Below are 19,873 nucleotides of genomic sequence, written 5' to 3' on the forward strand. Positions count from 1 at the left end.
TGGCAAGTTTACATCAGCGCGCGTAAAATGGATTTCATTTCACGGAATGTTAAAAGTTATAACCAAACTACATTTCAAATTATTAAAATCTTTAAAAGAAATATATAAAACTCTAAGAATAAATAAAATAGTATATCGTAAGAATAAATTAATTAAGATGTAGAGGAAGGGTTAAGGGAAACAAATAAGAGACAGGAAATGCAACGGTTGTGAAAAAAGAAAACTAAAAACGTCAAATTTTGAACGAACAAACGTCATTCATTATTTTATTTGTCAACAATGTACGCGGGGGATTTTTTATGAATTTATTTTAAATATTACATAGTATTAATGTTTTAATTGTTGTTTAGTTTATTTTGTTGTAAAGTATTTATTTAGTAGTCAATATGAATCTAGGCGATCCAGAGCTAGAACTGATTGACCCAACTCCAAATGTACACTCGTTGTTCTTACACTTCGATAAAATGTTTTTCTGGACAAAACTGGCGAGCAGGGCTGTGGTCCGGTGGAGTAAAAGGATGTACTCTTGTGCTGGCGTGTGCTCGTAAGTTTTTCTCTATAGATCTTCCCCGCGGTTTTATTCGCGTCTCGAGGGAACTACGTCCCACAGCTGGATTAAAAGTAGCCTTATGTTATTCTGACTTATCATAATTCTTCACACTTCTATCATATTTCCCCCTTTCTGGAGAAATGGGCAGGATTTTGTTAATACAGGTATTTTGTTACCTACCACATGTCTGATTCCAAATAACTTTCTCATCATCATTCAGAATATCAAACTAAAGCATCATATGTACTACTAATGACTCTTTTCAGCTACGAAGGCAGAGGTGGGCTATGTGACATAGCTCTGAGTGAACCACTACTAAAGCTGAGACCTCGCAAAGACTTAGTTGAGACGCTACTCCATGAGATGATCCATGCGTTCCTATTTGTAACCAATAGGGACCAAGACCGGGACGGCCATGGCCCTAACTTCAAGGCCCATATGCACAGAATCAACAAATGTGCAGGACTGAATATCAGTATATACCATAGTTTCCATGATGAGGTAATTTTAATTGCATAATCCTCATATTTAATTCCACTGAATCATATCAATATTGATATAATATAACGGCAGAAATATTAAGATCTCAAACTTTATTCCTATAAGTTTCAATCATAATATCTGTAGTTATTTTAACAAACTAATTTCACTATTTTAGGTGGAGCTCTACCAAAATCACTGGTGGCGTTGCAATGGCCCTTGTCAAACGAGAAGACCTCACTTTGGTATAGTAAGACGGTCCATGAACAGAGCCCCAGGGCCCTGTGACTACTGGTGGGCTGATCACCTCAGAAAATGTGGAGGAACCTTCATCAAAATAAAAGAACCAGAAAAACAACAAAAGACTAAAGGTACAAAACCTACAGTTAAACCAAATGCAGATATCACGAAATACATAACAAATAATATCAAAACTATCAATAATATACCAAATACAAATACTTGCAACAGTCCAAAACCAATATTGAAGGATTCTAGTAATATAAAAGGCAATATCAAAACCAAATCAAACAGTTCAAGTACTGTGGTGGTAAGCAAGAAGGGTGTTGTATTCAATCCTACAGTGCCTAAACCTCCTACTCAGCCCATCCCAGTGTTTACTGGAAGTGGCAATACATTAAAAACTGATGCCAAACACTATACCGACAATGTCACAGAAACAGTTAGAAGCATATGGGCTAATAAACAAATACCTACTGCAGTAAACAAGAAACCTACACCAGTTAATACAAGTTTATTAGTACAAAAATCTAAGATTCAAAATGATACTGCTACATTCAAAATACCAGACAGTAAAATCGGAACTCCTAATCCTAAAAAACCTAAAATAGAGTCTCCTACTTCATCTCCACCTATAAAAATGAAGAAGATTGAAGACTATTTTAATGCTACAACAATATTAAAAGACTTATATGGTGATGATTACAAGTTAACTCAACCTAGTAACAGTAAAAAGTTAATAGCTGTTAATGTTAAAGTGGAATTAGTTGACTGTCCTATCTGTAATGGTAAATTTAGTAATGAAGAAATCAATAGGCACTTAGATGAATGTTTAAATAAGGATATTATTGAGAAACTTAGTAAGGATGGTATTGATAGTGTACAAGAAGTTCAACCTAGCCAAAATGAACTAATTGATGTTAAACCAACTGTACCTGCATTTGTAAAACCAGTAAACACTAATAATAATCTTGTAGACTTGACTAACTTGAACATTGAATCTACTAACATAAATAAGAACAAGGGTAAAAGAAAGACTGAATCAGAAGTAACAGACCCTGTCGCAAGCCTTGATAAAGTCATATCACTAGTCAAAGAAATAGAGGATGGCCAACGAAGAGTTATAGAAACAGTTAAAATAATTGCCAACACAGACATGCCACAGGTGAAAAGACGAAAAACCGATAGCCACATAACAACAGACAGGGGTGATAATTTACAAACTTCAAAAGTAGATGAGCAGGTATCAGAAACAGTTAAAATCAAATCAGAACCTAGTACAAGCAAGGAAGAGTTATTTGATCAAATATGTCCGTGCTGTGGTAAGCAATTTGACAAGCCTGTAGAAGAACATTTAGATGAATGTCTGATGTTCTTTGATAATAACACAACTATACCCGATGAAGGTGCCAGCACAAGTTATGAGAATAATACAACTATAGTCATTGAAGATGAAGATGATATATTTGACGAGTCTCAAGTATTCAATGCTACGGGTACAAAGACTCCTTGCCCGTGTTGTATGAAAATGGTGGAAGAACTTGATATGAATAATCATTTGGATTTGTGTTTGAAATAGATTTTTTTGATCATGGTAGCTAATTTTGTGATTAAGATTATTTTGTTTGATGATTAAATATTTATTGTTAAATCAGTGTGTAGATTATAATTGTCTGTTCAAAATGTTAAAATTAAGCTGAAATACATTAAAGGTTGATATGTAAAATTGCTGTAAATTGCATAGAAACCGTGTTAGAATCCTTGATTAATTTGATTTCCACATGTAATTTGTTAATGATGGTAGAATTGGTGATTGTTTAATATTGCTATTATGAGTTTGTTATGGCTTACGAAATCTTGCATTTAATAGTTATTTGATGTGATATTATAGTTCGGCCATTCAGAGAATGCGTTCCTGACACGTCGCGATTGAACTGACGACGTAACTTTGCAATGGCGTTGCAGTTACGATAAAAATATTTTTGCTGGTTGTTTACCGTTTTAACAATTGAGGAGCATTAAAACAACATTATTATATCAATAATCAATGAATGTTATTACGTCGTCAGTTCAATCGCGACGTGTCAGGAACGCATTCTCTGAATGGCCGAACTAAAAAATAGAATAGAAATAGAATAAATAATTATGTTATTAATTTATATTTTTTGCAGTTTTTTCTGAAAATATCCATTTCCGTTTTATATTATAGGAAGCTCTTAGCTGTGCTATATTTCGAGGATAAATAGACTGTTCAGCTTACCGTACTAAACTTATTTTACTTATATTTTGTATCCGTTACAAAGGTATGATTACATTATCCAACATTTCTTTACCTTGCCTTGTCAGAGATTTTTTGATAACTTACCAAGATTAGTGGCTTGAAGAGTAGTCTTTCCTCATCAGACAATGAATCTAAAATCTTATTGTATCCCTTGACCACTGCCAATACGCTTTCGTATACGTAGTTCACTGTTTTACTTTTCTGATATACCTGGTTAGGAAGTAATAGTGATACAAAATGTTAGCTCTTTTAAAGTCAAGTGCATTCTTGAATTTTTATTTCAGTTACTATTACATTTCTATATAGTTTTACTTGTGAGATGACGGCAGATAGAAGCGTATGGAAGGAGAAAAGATGCTGCGCCAACCCCAAATAAAATTAGGAAAAGGGCAGGACCCTCCTGCCCTTTTCCCTGATAATGCCCTGATAATGTAATTTATTTTTATTACTATTTCTTCGTGCAAATTATGATATGTATAGGTGGTTCAGATTTTCAAACTTATGGATTCCAGATAGGACCTACCTGGAAAGCGTGTACTGGTATATCCATACACAAGTTCTCCCAATGTGCCGCCTCTTTGCACAGCTCCAGGATATTTCTAAAATCAATAATCAATTATATGTCTCTCCGAGTTTAATACTGACTCACCATTTTGGTGGATAACATGTAAATGACTTTTGTAATTATACTGAACTCTTAAACATTCAGGAAAAGGTGAACCTTTAACCGATTTCTGAAATAGGACGATGTCCAATGTCCCACTGATATATTTCTCCAGCATTTGTCACCAGATTATTTTTTTTAATCCAGTTTAAGATCTTCATACCTTATCCATAGTGTTGCTACTCACATATCGATGTTACACTCCAAGAGTCCAGGGTTCTCAGCGCTCTTCCTCATCAGGGTCTTGTTGAGTCCCGCGCCACATTTCTCGTCCAAGTTGTGCTGTTGAAGGTATTGTTGATTTGATCTGTTAAATTTACCTATTTCATATTATGGATTGAATTTTTGCAGACACAAAATGAATCGGGCCAGGAAATTTATATTTTCAGAATAAAGTGTTCTAGCGACAAGTCATGTCTTTCCCCATTTCTTTTCAGCAACACATAAGAAGTGGTAAAGGATGGGCGATTTTGGGCGGTCTTAGGTAATTTTGACGTTGGAAAAGTGTTGCTTTCAAGTCTTTTGAATAAATATTTTTTTATTTTGATTTCAATGTAAAGAACACCTTTATTTTCAACTAGCTTTTGCCCGCGACTTCGTACGCGGATCCTGTCCCTTATGCCAGCGACTATGGGGTCAGCAAAATCAAAGATCTGAATAGTCGCAATAGACGTGACCATAGGGATAAAAGTAGTGATTCTAATTAGACCGCATTTAAGTTGTGTGTGGCAAAAATATTACACGTAGGTATTATTTCGTAAAAAAACATTAAATAGATGACAAAGTCGTGGTGACTTAGTGGAATTCGTGGTGGTTTAGTGGGTAGAGAACCAATCTCTCAAGTATGAGCGTGCGTCTTTGATTCCAGGTCTGGCAAGTGCCTGCCAATGCAACTTTTCTAAGTTCGTATGTACTTTCTACGTATATTTTGGATACCAATGACCGTTATTTGGAGGGGATGTTAAACTGTAGGTTCCGACTGTCATTGAACATTCTTGGCAGTCGTTATGGGTAGTCAGAAGCCAGTAAGTCTTACCAAGGGGTAACCGGGTTGTGGAGGTCAGATAGGCAGTCGCTCCTTGTAAAACACTGGTACTCAGTTGCATCGTGACTGGAAGTCGACCCTAACATAATTGGGACAAAGGCTCTTGAGATAATAACGACAATAATAATGAGATATAGGCACCGCAAGACATCTGAGGCTGATGACGGGGAGTAGCGACCCCGCGGGGCTATATATACTGAGTTCTCCAGGGAGAGTATACTGTCCCCCATCTCCGGCCGGTCGGAGTGAACCATGACGGGGGTAGGTCTCACGCCTCTGGCTTGGCTTGGCCGTCCAGAGTGGAGTCGCTAGAGCAGGATTAGTGGCCCTGCTCGGAGGGTAGGTGCCTCATGGTAAGCACAGGGAGCGCGTAATCCGCGTTTAAAGTCCGCCGAGGTATCCTCACCCTTCAGCCGCTCATGTCCCTATTGCCCTCTTGTTGCTATTCAGTGACTGGTTACAGTAAGTGAGGTGGCGAGTCTCCACCTGCCGTTTTTACATGTACCTAATACATTGTCATCCACTAACATCCCATCAAAATAGCCCAAGTAGTTTTCCTCCATAGTTAGCAATAGTTTAGCACAGAACCGGGGATTGTCTTTTTTTTAACGACGTCCACCGGGGATTGTCCTTGGGTTCATTTCTATAGTGTATAAAGGGATAATCGTCGGTTTTGTGTCACCATTTCATTAAAGTTGTCTCAAAAGGGCTTCAGCGTGTTGGCTTCGACCCCACGTTTGCCTCCCAAAAATTTGGAACTCTGTAGTCCCGAGGTCTGGAAGAGATATACAAAATAATAATGAAGATAAAACGCAACAAAGTTAGAGAGTGGAGGCTCGTGACGCCACGTCTAGGTATGTAAAATTTGTACTAAGCAGTGACTTAACACGAAATTCAAGCGTTGTTGTATCTTCGTTATTATTTGTTTGTGAGAGAGAGAAAAGAAAAATGCGTGTCCATTATTTTAGGGTTATCTAAAAGACGGACTAATTACTTATTTTGATTCACTATACCTATTTCATAACATTCATTTCTATACATTTCAAGTGTAGTATTGCTCTTGAAGTTCCACATCAGGTGTTCCAGATCTTCGATGTTTACACGTCAATAGAGAGTGCTTATCAGTTTGAACCACTTTTGCTAAAACGTCATATCTTTATAAGCTATAGTCTAGCTGGGCTCCTGGGTTTCCACATTAGGTGTTTTACATCTTCAATTTTTATAAGTCAACAGAGAGTGCTTATCAGATTGAACAACTTTTGCTAAAACGTCATACCTCTATATGCTATAGTCTAGCTGGGCCCCTGGAGTTCCACATCAGGTGTTTTAGATCTTCAATTTGTATAAGTCAATAGAAAGTGCTTATCAAATTGAACAACTTTTGCTAAAACGGCATACCTGTATATGGTACAGAGAAGCTGGGCTCTTGGGGTTCCACATCAGGTGTTCCAGATCTTAAAATTTATAATCTCAGCTGAAAATGCTCATCAAATGAAACAATTTTTGCCACGGCACCATATTTGTATCTCTTATAGTTTTATTGGTCTGTTGGAGTTCTGCATCAGGTCTTCAAGTTTCGAAGATAAATTATAGCCTATATGTTGACCAGGCCTAATACTGATACAACAAAGAAAAAATCATTGAAATCCGTTCAGTAGTTCGGAAGATTAGCGTGTACAAACAAACAGACATACAGACATACAGACATACAGACATACAGACATACAGACAAACAGACAGAATTTTTTTTTTGGATTTGTGCTCCATTACTGTTTCTAAACCCCACCCAATTATTATTTTTTTAATATATTCAATGTACAGACACAGTTTTTTTACAGATTTATTATATGTATAGATGAATTACTATGGCCTCACCGTCCACGATATCCAGAGTTCCCTGATAGCGACGTCGATGGCGCCCATGAGTCTGTTCACGTGCATGATCACGTCTTCTGAGTTGCTGCATGGCAGCAGCCACGCTGATGCGTCTGTCATTATCTGTTGGATATTAGAAAAAATACGATCTGTATTGGTGAATGTACTGTAGTTAGTTCTGCGGTATATATAGCCAAAGTTACCTTAAATCCTTCCTTTTGTACTACCCTTTCCGTTTTGTACACAGTCAAACTATGTGCCCCCTTATGAACTACCTTCTTATAGAGGTAGGTACATTCTTATGTAATGGTAGTGAAATATGAAAGGGAGTATACAGGGGTAGTACAAACGCGATTGTACGTAAGGGAGTTTATCCAGTACGTAAAAAGAGAAAAATGTGGATTCGGCATTGTAACTACTAGCTCACCATGACTTCTCAGTAGTTACAACTACCTATTCTATGGATCTACATATCAGCTAAAACCTTACATTCTTAAGATACATGAGCCTGTTCTTCCTCATCCTCAGCACGGTAGCTCTTCCTGCATACGAGGGCAGGTCTGCTGGATAGTAGCCTCGCGTTGATACCATGTCCTTCTTAGCCTCTTGTACTTCTTCGCTGAACATCGCCCACATCTGAGGAGCATAGCTTTGGTATTATTCTTTTGTTTGAAAAGATTGTCAGGAGAATGGTCGAAAAGACCTTCTACATCAGTATGTTCCTCAAATGCTTCTGGATAGATGCTGGTGGATGTCATGATGGTTGATACATAGTTAGTCTAACACAAACAATATCTCATCGATATTATGGAACCTGGTGACTGAAACTCAGGGCCTAGCATGAATACCGACCTTAAACCTAACGTTTCTGCTTACTGTATCAAGACTTTAAGCTAGCTAGCTTCCTAACCAGACTAAGATATGTCGTACCTCAGCAGTCTTCCTTTTGAAGACACGTTTCAGATTCTTCCGTTTGGAGTAATTGTTGAGAGAGTAAAGGGCCACGACAGCTTCTTCTACATGATTGACTCCTTCAAACACTGTGTCCACGAGGTTTTCTATTATAATCTGCGATTAATCAAGCCAAGTGTAAAGGGTTTTAGAAGTATTGTGGAGATCCATGTCGTATCACAAAGTTGTTCTATCTATGGGACAGGGCCTTGAAGTTTGATTCAATTCTTCGCTTACAAGATATCTAAACAAGAAACCTAAAGTTCATAAGTTTCTTTCTTACCTCAATATCCTTGATAATAGTCCTGAAAGCCAGTATATCATCGTACCAGGACGGCGCCTGCACGTCAAGTATGGTGTTACCAACTCCCTTCACGTCTAACAGGGCTGAGAAGAACATACGCTCTATCTTCTCGCACTTAGCTTCAAACTGATCGCCACGAGCACCAGCGAAATATGGCTTGTTTATATTTTCCATCTCATTGATCCTGAAAAATATTGATTTAAATATGATGGTCATCATGCTTAATTTTTTTTTTCGTTTTACTTATTGTAAATTTTTCCCCTTAGGTATGATTTACTCAAGGAAATCAATAGCAACCAATGGCTTTACACAAAGTAATCATACAATCGTATGCTTCCCATGTTACCAAAGTCCAGCTTCTAACGATTACTGTAAAAATATTCAATACTCACCTTCCGAAAATAATCATGCAATTACAAACATCAAGCATATCGAAGCACCTCTGTATGAAGGAATCAATATAGTTGAAGATGGACCCGGTGTCCAGCTCCCAGCTATTAGGATTCGCGTCGTTATGTGCCTCGGCCATAAGGTCATATATCTCTCTGTACTTCTTACAGCATTCTATACATTTCGTAAACTCCCCCAAAGCCTTAATAGTGTTCCCATCGAAGAGCTCATCAAGTTTGATATAATTTCGGCACAAAATAATGATCTGATTGCTCAAAGCTTTGAACAGATTCGTGATTCTCGTCTCGGAGTTATATGTTGGAGATTCCAGCCATATAAAACGAAATAGATTTATAATATGTGGAATATGTTTGGCTATTTCGTCAGGGTCCACCACACACTCGAGGACAGCGCAGGGTTGCTTGATGACCTGAAGATACTCTATGTTAGAGGTAGCTTCTCCAATCTTCTGCACTATGTCTTCGCAGAGAGATTGAAACTGGTGGATGAATGTGGAGTGAGTGGTGACCAGGATCTTGGTGATGTGTTTCACTGCTGGGTTCTTGAGCTGATGTAGTAAGGCGTTCAGGTTTTCATCTGGAATTTGAAGCAAAGGATAATATTACAAGATATAAAATTAAATGGTGATGGCCGATGCTGAGAATAGTTAGGTACGTTATGTAGTTAGCATAATATAACTCACGTCTATAAATCCAGAAGTCATATTCATCGCTAGGACACAGCAACTCCTTCTGAGATGCCACAAAGGCCTGGTCTTCCAAACACGACTTAATCTGATGGGTCCAGTAGACCACAACACCTTCTAGCCTCTTGACCAGCTCGCGGTCAGCACTGGCCTTCTCGAACGACATGTTTTGACCCTCTCGAGGAATGTATAAGACGGTAAGTCCTAACATTTTGTAGTACATATCTGTTAGTTTAGCGAGAAATGTGTGGATGTGGGTGCAGAACTCACTTTTGACACCTGAAAAAGAGATACGTTTACGAAATATAATATCAAATTAATAATATAGAATAAAGAGTATTTTTATCTCTTTACGGCATCAAATCGTACTTACTATCAGGCCACGTGTTAACAGCAAAGAAATACGGAGCATAAACGAACTCCATCATATTAATCACATTTGACTCTATAGAATCAATGAAGGTCCCGAATATAATATCATCATGGAAAGTCTCCGCCTTGAAGACAAAATCTGGAGGCCTTAAAAAGTAAGTTAAATCATAAACAGGAGATGTGGGAATTTCTGGTCCAGCTTTCAGCTTATCTCCCTTGAAATAGATGCATAGGATTAAGTTCTTTGGTTCTAGAATCCACTCCTCAATGTGCTGTATGGCATCTTCAGTCCAGTCTTCAGGACGAAGGTCGTAGATAGTGGTCATCTTCATAATGTAGGACTTCAGTTTTTCTAATTCTTCTGGTTCGTAAATTGGTTTGACTGGGGTTTCGGCTAGCTCGCGTTCCAGTTGGGCGAGGCGTTCGCGTTCTGGAAATATATTTAGGACAATAATTTTATGTGTGTGTGTGTGTGTTTGTGTGTGTAAGTAATGTTTTCAAGATTGCAGAATCAAAAGTGTTCAATGAAAATTAAGTCCTTCTGCTAGTAGGATGAAAAAGGTAAGTATTCGAAATTTACAATAAAATCCACCATATTAAAGCGCAACTCGCACTTGGCAAACTATCCTCTTCTATGACACGTTTGAATTAGGTATGTAAATATATTACTTCAAACTAACAACTGAGAGTAGGTACAAACTGCAGGTAAGTACCAAACTTTTAAAATGTTTGAATGGAACAAAACATACCTCTATCTTCTTCAGAATCATGACTCAAGTCATCGCTCCAGGCTATCTTCGGCCGTTTCCTCTTCTCCTCGGCCGCCGGCGCCGGCGCATCCGGGGCATCCTCCGGTAATGCCTCCGCCATATTGGCGGTAACCAACTAACACTAATTAACTAATCACCAGCTTAATTGATACAATAATAACGTGAAAATTAATATTATTCAATCAATTTTTATTCTATGTTTTTGACAGAAAACAATAGAATGTCAAATTTTTTGAAAAGTTCCCGCGTTTTTGCGTCATATTTATTTTTATTTTGATTATGAGAGTTGTATTCAGCCAGCAACTGCAATGATCGCAAGGAGTTTGGATATCATATCGATTTAACGTTGCATGGCTACGTGCGCCGGCTAAAAAGCCCGTTTTATGTGTTGTTGTGGGGCTGATCATTATCATGATTATTATGTATCATGCTTATGATATTGGCTAAGAGTTCTCAGCTTTTCTAATATCCTTTTTTGGCATTTCAAAGCAAAAATCTCATGTAGACATGGCCACGTTTATAACCGAATCGACTCAGAAAACTTAGACGAATAAACAACAAACAGTCTTACATACACAGTTAACATGGTAGGAAGGAGTGCCTATTCTAGCCCAAATAATACACGTAGATTTGTTTAGAAGTGCACGTGAACAACATCTTACCTAATATCCCTAGGCCACGAAAATAAGTTAAAAGTCACTCAAAAGAGAGTATTTTTATAAATTCGTAGACGGCATAGACTGAGTTAGTGACCTTATTTTCTAAAAACTTTTTGAGCCGAAGGTTTTCAGGTTTCTGGTTAACGTCAAAGTTATGTTGTCATTATCCCCTTTCCGTGAATTGTTGTGAGAAATAGCTAAAAATGTTCATACAGGAATGTGAAGTTTAGTGAAACTCTGGTTGTTGGTTGTGAATGTGCGGTCTTCAGTTTATTTAACTACTTACCTTCGGTGAAAACCTCGATAAGTCTAGTGCATTATAAGATTGAACAATCCAGTTGGCCGATTGGTCAAACTGGCCCGTGAATATTGTCATAATTAAGCTGAACTTGGCAAGGAATTTGTGATTATAGTGTGATGTTATATCAGATGTAAGTAATCATTAAATAATTAATGACTTCGGGTATCGAGCTAACCTTGTAGGTCTTTCCTAACTTCTTATTCGAGCACCGGCCTTTAAATTAAGTGGAATAGTAAATCGTCATTCGGGTACGAAATTGAGGTATTGAAGCTGCTCAAATATTTGAGTAGATCTCATTTATTTAAGTGGGCATAAGATCCTACCTGCAACTCGCACCTAAACGCACAAATTTTAGTGTGTGAGTAAAAAAAAATACTATGGCGCGGGATTCTCGAGCTATGGGTTAACGTGTTGCTTGGATAACTGAGATGAGATCAGAGGGCGCGGCGGTGAGACAGTCCATAATACCAGCTCAACTTGTAGAAAGATTTAGGCTGGAAACAGTGCTCGGCCGACGGTCAGTACGTCCCGACCGAATCACATACAAAATCACGCGCGTACCTTCAGCGTAGCTGTGTGCGCGTTCATAGACTTGCACAGATAAAGCTACGTCGACCGACACGGTCAGTGCTGACCGTCGGTCGAGCACTGTTTCCAGCCTAAATCTTTCTACAAGTTGGTAGGGTACTATTTTACTCTCTCTCGCCTCGACGTCAGTTAAATCAGTATTTAGGCAACAAAATCTCAAATGATGCTCGAGAACCGTTAACATTCTACAAAGACTAGTTCTTCCATTTAATGTAATCTGGCTACGTCCTCAGAGGCAGCTAGCATGCTCCAACAAAATGTTGGATGGCGTGGGGCGTGTTCGCGTTCAGTAGAGACGGCCGCGCGCGGCTAGCGGGGGTGCTCCGCGCGTTGCTCATCGCCCAGCTCGTGGTCTCCTTGTGCATGGTCATCTTCTGCTACAACACCAGTCTCCGGGTCATGCTGCTGCTCAAGCATATACATAAGGTAAATCATCAGTACATACTATAAAACGTCGCTTTTTCTGTCCCTGTGTCCCGCCTATGTCCCTATATCCCTATGTCCCTAAGCCTAGTAACGCACGTTTTGTAATAAGCTGGCTAGTATAATTTTCTTTATTTTCCAATCTCCAGGTAACAGTCCTCCTCCTCTACGGTCTGATCCTGTTCCAAGCTTACGGCATGAAGCTACATTACACAGGGGGGTTGCGCCTCATTGCCGTGCTGCTGAAGTGTCCTCACTGGAAGAGAGCCACGCTCGTCAGTAGCGTGTGGATGCTCAGTGGGTCGCTGGTGGCTGCTAATGGCATGCTCGTGTATGCTGCTTGTAGGGGGACTTTGAAGGTAAATGCGTAGATCAGGGTTTTCCTTTCAGGGTGTTGTTTTAGCTATATGTTAAAGTATTCTGAGTTTTGTCGAAATCGATTTTGGCCCTTTTGGTATTTTTTTAGGACGTCATCAAATGACCCCTCCTTCTGTGGGTTAGCTGCGTGAGGGAGTGTGAGACTTACTGACTTTCCTTCTTAAGCCCTTTATATACCAGGGCCGCGGTAACTTTTTTGAACGATCCTTCAGATACTTTTTGGTATCCCGCTGAAACCACTAGACCGATTTGAAAATTTCTTTCAATGTCCGACAGCCCAGTAATTGAGGACGGTTATAGGCTAGGCCTTTCGTTAAGTAGTTTTAATAACAAGAACAACGGTGCAATTAGCATGCTTGATTGCAGGCTCTGATGAAGGAGCTGTCTTCGTCACTACGTATCGGAATATCACAGTACTTGACGGAACCCACGTGGAAAGCGCTCTTGGATACCATGCAGGTTTGTCAAATAAAACAACGTTAACTCAAAGAACTATAATTTTTGCAAGTATCAGCTTTTTCTTCTTCATGAGACTTGCCTTCCGAATATTGTAGACGGATTTTAAATATTCTTTTTGCTGTGAACTAGGTGGAGTTAAGTTGTTGCGGGGCAGACAAGCCCACAGATTGGCATGACATACCGTGGATCAACATGGACTTTCTAAACGAGGGCTCAGAATTAGTTATGAAGTAAGCTTATAAATTTATTTTTATTAGACTGAGCCACTTTCAGATTGTTTCCCTTCAATTGCCTAGCTAAACTAGTTCAACTTTTACGTTTCATTTCCCACCAAGGCTGGCGGGGGCTGATGGGAAGGTTCTGCCTCCCGTGTCTCCGTACTCTTGTTGCACGCCGAGGGTCCTGGCACCGTGTTACCACGACCCCTTACAGCAGGTAGCTTTTTAATTATTTATGTATCTTCTCTGTTCAGGATCGTTAATAATTTACGAATCTACGTAGACGTGTACCTACTACTAGATGCTACTACATGGTTCAAAATTGGATTCTATATTAGGATTGAAATTAAAGTTAATAGTTCTACCTTATCGACTATTTCTTAGCGCTCATCTTATAAATTCCAACCTAGGTGAACATAGGGCTGAATTTAATTTGTGTTGTAAAACCTAAAATATTTTGTGTTTTCACCATACCACCACGTAGTTTCATCTTTATCTAATGGTGGCTCCACACTATTGCTGAGAATGGGCGTGAACGAAAATATGGATGGTTTTTGCTGGTGTTCTCACGTAGTCAGGGCTGTTCCTCGATCAGTGGCGGTATTTTGTGAATTCTCCGCAATAGTGTGGAGTCGCTATTACAGCTTAAGTTCTAGTGAATCCGTCTTTATACGGTGTATGTTTCCAGTCGGAGTGGCGCGAGGTGTGGTCGGAGAGCTCGCCGCTGCTGTCGGCGTCGCTGCACACGCGCGGCTGCGTGGAGGCGGTGCGGGCGCCGCTCACGCGCGCGCTGCTCGCGCTGCAGTGCTTCAACATGCTCGTCTTCCTCTTCCAAGTACGTAGCATGTACCTGCTGTACCTACAGGTGACAGGCGGAGTGGCGAAAGGAAGATCTGTTTGTTGACATCAGGGAAGTTAGCCATTGCTTCGGTCAGCCAGAACTCGTTATTTAATTTTCGTCTAAATATGATTTCGTCTTCTTCTCGTGTTGTGTCTCTTTTTGTACTTCGTTTTTATTTTTTAAGTCTGATTTTATGTACTTCGCTTTTTGTTTTATTTTTATTATGTCTAATTTTATGTTACTTCGTTCTTTGTTTTATTTTTATATCTAATTTTATATACATCGTTTTTTTTTTCTTTATTTTAATCTTATGTCAAATTTATGTATATATTCATTTGTTGTCCATGTGTCACACGCACATGAATAAATGTATTTTCTTTCTTTCTTTATTTCTTTCAAATATGTCGTAAACATTCTGATGCTTTATCTAACAGGCAGACCTCATCTCTACAGCCTATCTCATCCCATAGAGTGTTACTACTGTCATTACTGATACTAGCTAAGAACCACATATTATATCACTGGTGGAACATGCAGAACCGATTATTATCTACCATCCACAATTACCAGTGTTTACACCTCAAGGGCTTCCTAAGGACCATATTCTTTGATACAGTCTCATAAAGTTAAGGTGGTTTTCATTTCGTTTGTAAGATTCGGCAGTGAGTGTATCAGGTCAGACCAGGCCCATTTCTAACATCTTTCCTATAAACAGCAGTGTTTTGCCAGTACAGTAACCTGATGCTACTCCTACAGATTCTGATAGTGGTGCTGACGCAGCTGCTGCGCACGAGTGCGCGGGCGGCGGTGCTGCGCGGCGACTGCAGCGGCGTGGGGCCCGCCGTGCTGCTCGGCTCGCTGCCCGTGCAGATGTCCGGACCGGTAAGGAGCTTATGCTACCTAGTTTGTAAATACCCCTCTCTAGCAAGAAGAAATTCTGTATCTAAGAAACTGCACGACTAGCGAAACGTCTACTTCAAAAAATCAATGCAATGAAAAACTATTTTATTTCTATAGTACCATACGCAGATTTGAAAGAAAGAAAAAATATTTATTGACACAAGCCATAGGAATAAAAAATATAAAAGAAACAAAAGGTTGCGCCAAAAAGATCCAGTTCAGCATTATGCCAGACATCTAGTGTCTGACGCAATATATTTTCTATCTATTGTATTTGAATCATTATATAGAATCATAATTTTTGATTGTTTAAACAGATGTGTGTATCTAGGTATTGTGTTCTATCAATGTCATAATTGTTTTTAATTTCCCCCCTATTTGTTTCTATTTAATCTGACTTATGTTAAAAAATATTTAGGAAATCTTCTACTTCTACCAGTTTATAAGGTTTTTGTTGACTTGCAGCGAGGCAGCTCAAGTCGGGAAGAGCTACGAGAGGGATGCTCGAGCACGAGCGCGGTGGGCGGCACCTACACCGCCAACTGGACACATCGCCGCACGCGCCGGAGACACACCTACCTCCGGACCAGGACCAGCTATCCTTACTTGTCTTAGTATGTTCTTATGTGTATTTTGAAGTTTTTATTTAAAGAAGGAATATGTACTTTGAAATGGTTTTATTAAAACATTATGTTTCTTCTTCAGGCAGATCCTTTTTTGGCGAACACTTGTGTGAAGTCGCAGTGCGTGTGTTATTGTGTGGGGTATATAAAGTGACAATGGAAGTTTCAATAATGCTAGTCTATAAGGCACAAAATTCTCTTTTTTTCAATTGTGAAGTGAATAGACAATAATTTTGTAAATATCATGTAAATAAAACAGCAAAGTGAATCAATGCAAAGGCTTTATTTTCGACGTTTTATAAACAGTCCTTAGGGCTAATAATTAAGTAACGTAGCGCGGTCGATATGGGCGCGATGGAATGTGAGTGTGGCTAGAGGGGCGGAGGCCCGTCGGGGTAGCGCAGCACGGGCTCCAGGGGGTGTCGGGCGCGGCAGTCCGGCGCTGCGCTGGGGGCCAGGGCTGCAGCTCCCAGCAGCAGCAGCAGCAGCGCCTGGAAGGGCAGCGAGGCTCGCGCCACGCGGCACACGAAGCGCAGGCCGCGCTGCAGGCCGAACAGCGAGCCCTCCTCGTCGCCGGGGGACGCATCATCCACTACCGGTCTGCACAGGTAAGGTGTTCATTAGTTTTGTTGTGGGAGGGAGCCGGTTTTGCAGTTGATGTCAGTATAAATTATTTGATGCGTAATGTGGGTTGCGCCATTTAACTATTAAACGATAACCACACCATAAACGGCTGTCAAATCCCCGATTTGACCAATGAGCGGCAAATTCACGCCTGGTTATGGTTCACGTTATTGTGATAATTAAACGGTACAACCCAATTTTGACGACATTTTGTCTAATTTAATTAAACTGATGACTACTGATATCAAACGTCAACTGCAAAAACGGCTTCAATATTTTTGTAAGAGAAAATAACATTGAAACAGGACAGAAAATAATCGCAAGAAAGAGATCTTGGAGTCTTTTTTACTTAGAGAGAAAACAAAATTAACAGAAATTGACTAGACTACATTGGAAAACTGTTACGCAAAATAAGAGGTGGTTAGGCGTTCAAACTAAATTTTTATCGATGACACACTTTTGACGTCTAACTCTTTGGTCTTAGCAAATACTTTTCATGCCTCCCTATACTTCGGCCGTTCAGAGAATGCGTTCCTGACACCTATCAGTTAGTCACGACTAGTGATGGGCACAACATAACACTGAGTTCGTTACCGTTCCTTCAAAATGAACCGCCGCATTATTTTAAGATTATTTTCGTTTTAAATTGGCGGAATCATTTGTTTTATATTTTAGTTATTTAAGTGGAAACCAAAAAAAGGTAATATTCATATAATAAAATTGTTTTATTTATTCTTTGTTACAAGTACATTGAATTGAATGTGCGAACAGAATATTAATCAGACTCCGATTTGCTTGAGGAGGTGGTGTCTTCATCATCATCTTCGCCTACATGTATAATTATATTATTATCAATAACAGAATCAATCCTGATATCTCGGTCTAACAAAAGCCGGGTAATCAAATAAAAACAGATCGAAAACACTTGAAAAACGTGGTCTATGCGCACGAAACGACAACGGACGACTGTTTTAGCGTCACAAAATGGCGGCCCATAACGCCATTTGGGGTTACCATTTTTAATCTAAGTATAAAAATGCGGTTTGGTCATAGTTTTATTTTTATATTTCATAAACGTTATAATTAAGTCTTATAGTCCATTATTTTCCAATTCTTAAAAAGAAAATCAAAACGTATTATTTTATATTATAACTGTATAAGAACAGATTACGATACTTGCCTGTTATTTTTAGCACAGCACTACAAAATATAAACCGCTGACATAACCTTGTAATAGCGCAGTATAGATTTAGAAAAATATTGTTTACCAAGTTATTTGACACTCAGTTTGGCACAAAATTGTAACATTCATTGATTATTGATATAATAATGTTGTTTTAATGCTCCTCAATTGTTAAAACGGTAAACAACCAGCAAAAATATTTTTATCGTAACTGCAACGCCATTGCAAAGTTACGTCGTCAGTTCAATCGCGACGTGTCAGGAACGCATTCTCTGAATGGCCGAACTATAATCTCTCATTCCTTTCTTTCAACCGTTAATTCATCATCCGCTTCCCAATTATCCACAAAATACATCTATCCATCTTTGGTATGGTCTATCATTCACTTTTACATTCGTCACTCCTGTCATCATCGTCTTATAATTTTACATTCTCATCACTCATTCATCATCTTAGGAATATCACCTCAATACGTAGTTTAAAAAGTCTCAGAGCGTCAAAAGTGCATCACTGACTACAAATACTACGCGAGTGTACTTACTGTGTCTCGTCGAGCGGCGGAAGGTGCAACGCCGACAGTTCTTCCTCGTCCTCCTCCATTAGCTACGAACGACAAAATACGTCAACATACGTGCGAAGCCACTACTTAACGTGTTCTTACCTACACTTACTGCCTTGCTGACGCTACACGGATACTTTTTAAATGGTGACACTGACATTTCTGACAGCTGTCATTTTGACATTTCAACAACATGCATTGCGTTCTCTATTTGAATAGTATGGTCTGCGTGGTAGCAGAAGATGCAATGTATGCTGTAGAATTATCAAAATATGCCATTTTGAATGCCAGTGTAGTTTGATAGAAGCATTATTGGTTTTGTGCGTATCAGTATAGCGTGAGCATGGCAACTTCAAATAAGGGTATGACTATTTCATCAAAATCTGTCAACAAAACTATTGGAGTCGTATCTATGTTCTATGTAAGTTGTCAGTAAAACTGTTTACATGTTGTGTTACAAATCAAAGCTTGCTTGTGTCTGCCGTATTGTGCTGTGGCAGGTGAAGCGTGGGTGAGGCAAAATACTATAATGTTGGACTTTATTTGTTAGAATGTGTCGCTGTTAATAATTTTTTTTATCAATTCTTTGGAAGTTATGATTAATTACTGTAGGTAGTCGGTAACAAGGTAAATAAATTATTGCTGTAGCACATAATGGCGGCGTGTTAATTGTAAATTATTTTTGTATATTTAAGTTAAGAAAAAATCATGTTTATTTAAGTTACATGTAAAGTTTTTAGTGGCTTTTTGTGTATTTCAAAATTGTATGAGTTTGTCCGTTATGTGCTAGAGCTGTACCTATCTAGGTGTAATTAATAATGTTTAAGTATGTACCTGTGGTGCGAGCGTGGCGGCGGCGGCAGCGAGGCCGTGCATGCTGCCGGCGGGGCGGTGCGCGAGAGCAGCTCCCAGCTTCAGCGCGTACACCGAGCACAGCTTGCGCAGCGACTGCAACCGTAGTCTCAGCTCCGAGAGCCTCGTGTGCGGGCCTGCTCCCGGCGCCAGCAACGCCGCTGCCTCGTGTAACGCTAACACTCGCGGCTCAGCTCGTCTCAGCTCGTCACGCAACTCAGCAAACCGTCGGAAGTCACGCTGCAGCTCAGCTGGCTCACGACCTAGACGCAGCGGTTCTCTAGCTCGCACAGTCTTCTCAGCTGCCGCGAGTTGAGCAACCAACTCCACTACGATGTCGTGGAACTGTCGGTTGTGTAGCAAAGCTCGTTGGAGCTGTGCCTGCCAGTCGTGTGCGCGGCGGCAGGCGGCGTCCCAGCGCGCGTTGTCGGCGGCGAGGCGGGCGCGCACGCGCTCGGCGGCGGCGCCGGAGCGGGCGTGCGCCGCCACGTGGGACCCCACCACGTTGAGGGATACTACTATCGATTTGTGCGAGTCTAAGTCCAGGAGGAATTCACGGTGGTCCTGAATGAAGAAAAAGGAAACTTAATAGAGTAATAACAATGTGGTATGGATATGTAATGGGAAGAAATGAAGA

At 39.7% G+C, this 19,873-nt stretch overlaps 4 protein-coding genes across 11 annotated transcripts in view; 2 read left to right on the top strand and 2 right to left on the bottom strand.

The window, feature by feature from the left end:
* The window catches only part of LOC124629621 (dynein axonemal heavy chain 2), a 57,672-nt gene extending 46,944 nt beyond the window's left edge, over positions 1-10,728 (bottom strand). The window contains exons 1-11 of the mRNA XM_047163112.1: positions 10,608-10,728; positions 9,860-10,288; positions 9,484-9,765; positions 8,783-9,377; positions 8,370-8,574; positions 8,066-8,203; positions 7,625-7,771; positions 7,136-7,258; positions 4,403-4,497; positions 4,075-4,150; positions 3,636-3,761 (exon numbers count right to left, since the gene is read on the bottom strand). Coding sequence (XP_047019068.1) covers positions 3,636-3,761; positions 4,075-4,150; positions 4,403-4,497; positions 7,136-7,258; positions 7,625-7,771; positions 8,066-8,203; positions 8,370-8,574; positions 8,783-9,377; positions 9,484-9,765; positions 9,860-10,288; positions 10,608-10,728 — 2,337 coding nt within the window. The remainder of the gene's footprint in view (positions 1-3,635; positions 3,762-4,074; positions 4,151-4,402; positions 4,498-7,135; positions 7,259-7,624; positions 7,772-8,065; positions 8,204-8,369; positions 8,575-8,782; positions 9,378-9,483; positions 9,766-9,859; positions 10,289-10,607) is intronic.
* On the top strand, positions 241-3,152 carry LOC124629811 (DNA-dependent metalloprotease dvc-1). Its single transcript, XM_047163376.1, has 3 exons — positions 241-544; positions 817-1,051; positions 1,209-3,152. Exons 1-3 carry the CDS (start codon positions 387-389, stop codon positions 2,847-2,849), a joined length of 2,034 nt encoding a protein of 677 aa, XP_047019332.1. The 5' UTR covers positions 241-386; the 3' UTR covers positions 2,850-3,152.
* Positions 10,729-12,425: 1,697 nt separating the features above from the next.
* On the top strand, positions 12,426-15,458 carry LOC124629622 (RDS/peripherin-like protein xRDS35). The gene is made up of 7 exons (XM_047163113.1): positions 12,426-12,602; positions 12,749-12,958; positions 13,344-13,436; positions 13,566-13,666; positions 13,772-13,871; positions 14,349-14,489; positions 15,252-15,458. The coding sequence occupies exons 1-7, from the start codon at positions 12,441-12,443 to the stop codon at positions 15,456-15,458; spliced, it is 1,014 nt and encodes a 337-aa protein (XP_047019069.1). The 5' UTR covers positions 12,426-12,440.
* Positions 15,459-16,282: 824 nt separating this feature from the next.
* Positions 16,283-19,873, bottom strand: part of LOC124629730 (muscle-specific protein 300 kDa-like) — a 170,206-nt gene continuing 166,615 nt past the window's right edge. For 7 of the 8 annotated variants that reach the window (XM_047163253.1, XM_047163257.1, XM_047163255.1 and 4 more), the window contains 3 exons: positions 19,219-19,800; positions 18,367-18,428; positions 16,283-16,618 (listed from right to left, as the gene is read on the bottom strand). In XM_047163253.1, coding sequence (XP_047019209.1) covers positions 16,390-16,618; positions 18,367-18,428; positions 19,219-19,800 — 873 coding nt within the window. In that variant the 3' untranslated portion in view covers positions 16,283-16,389. Of the gene's footprint in view, positions 17,149-18,114; positions 18,429-19,218; positions 19,801-19,873 lie in introns of all 8 variants that reach the window. The other variant, XR_006984319.1, reaches the window with a different exon arrangement.

This window comes from Helicoverpa zea, chromosome 4 (assembly GCF_022581195.2).
Source record: "Helicoverpa zea isolate HzStark_Cry1AcR chromosome 4, ilHelZeax1.1, whole genome shotgun sequence".
NCBI classification, from domain to species: Eukaryota; Metazoa; Arthropoda; class Insecta; order Lepidoptera; family Noctuidae; genus Helicoverpa; species Helicoverpa zea.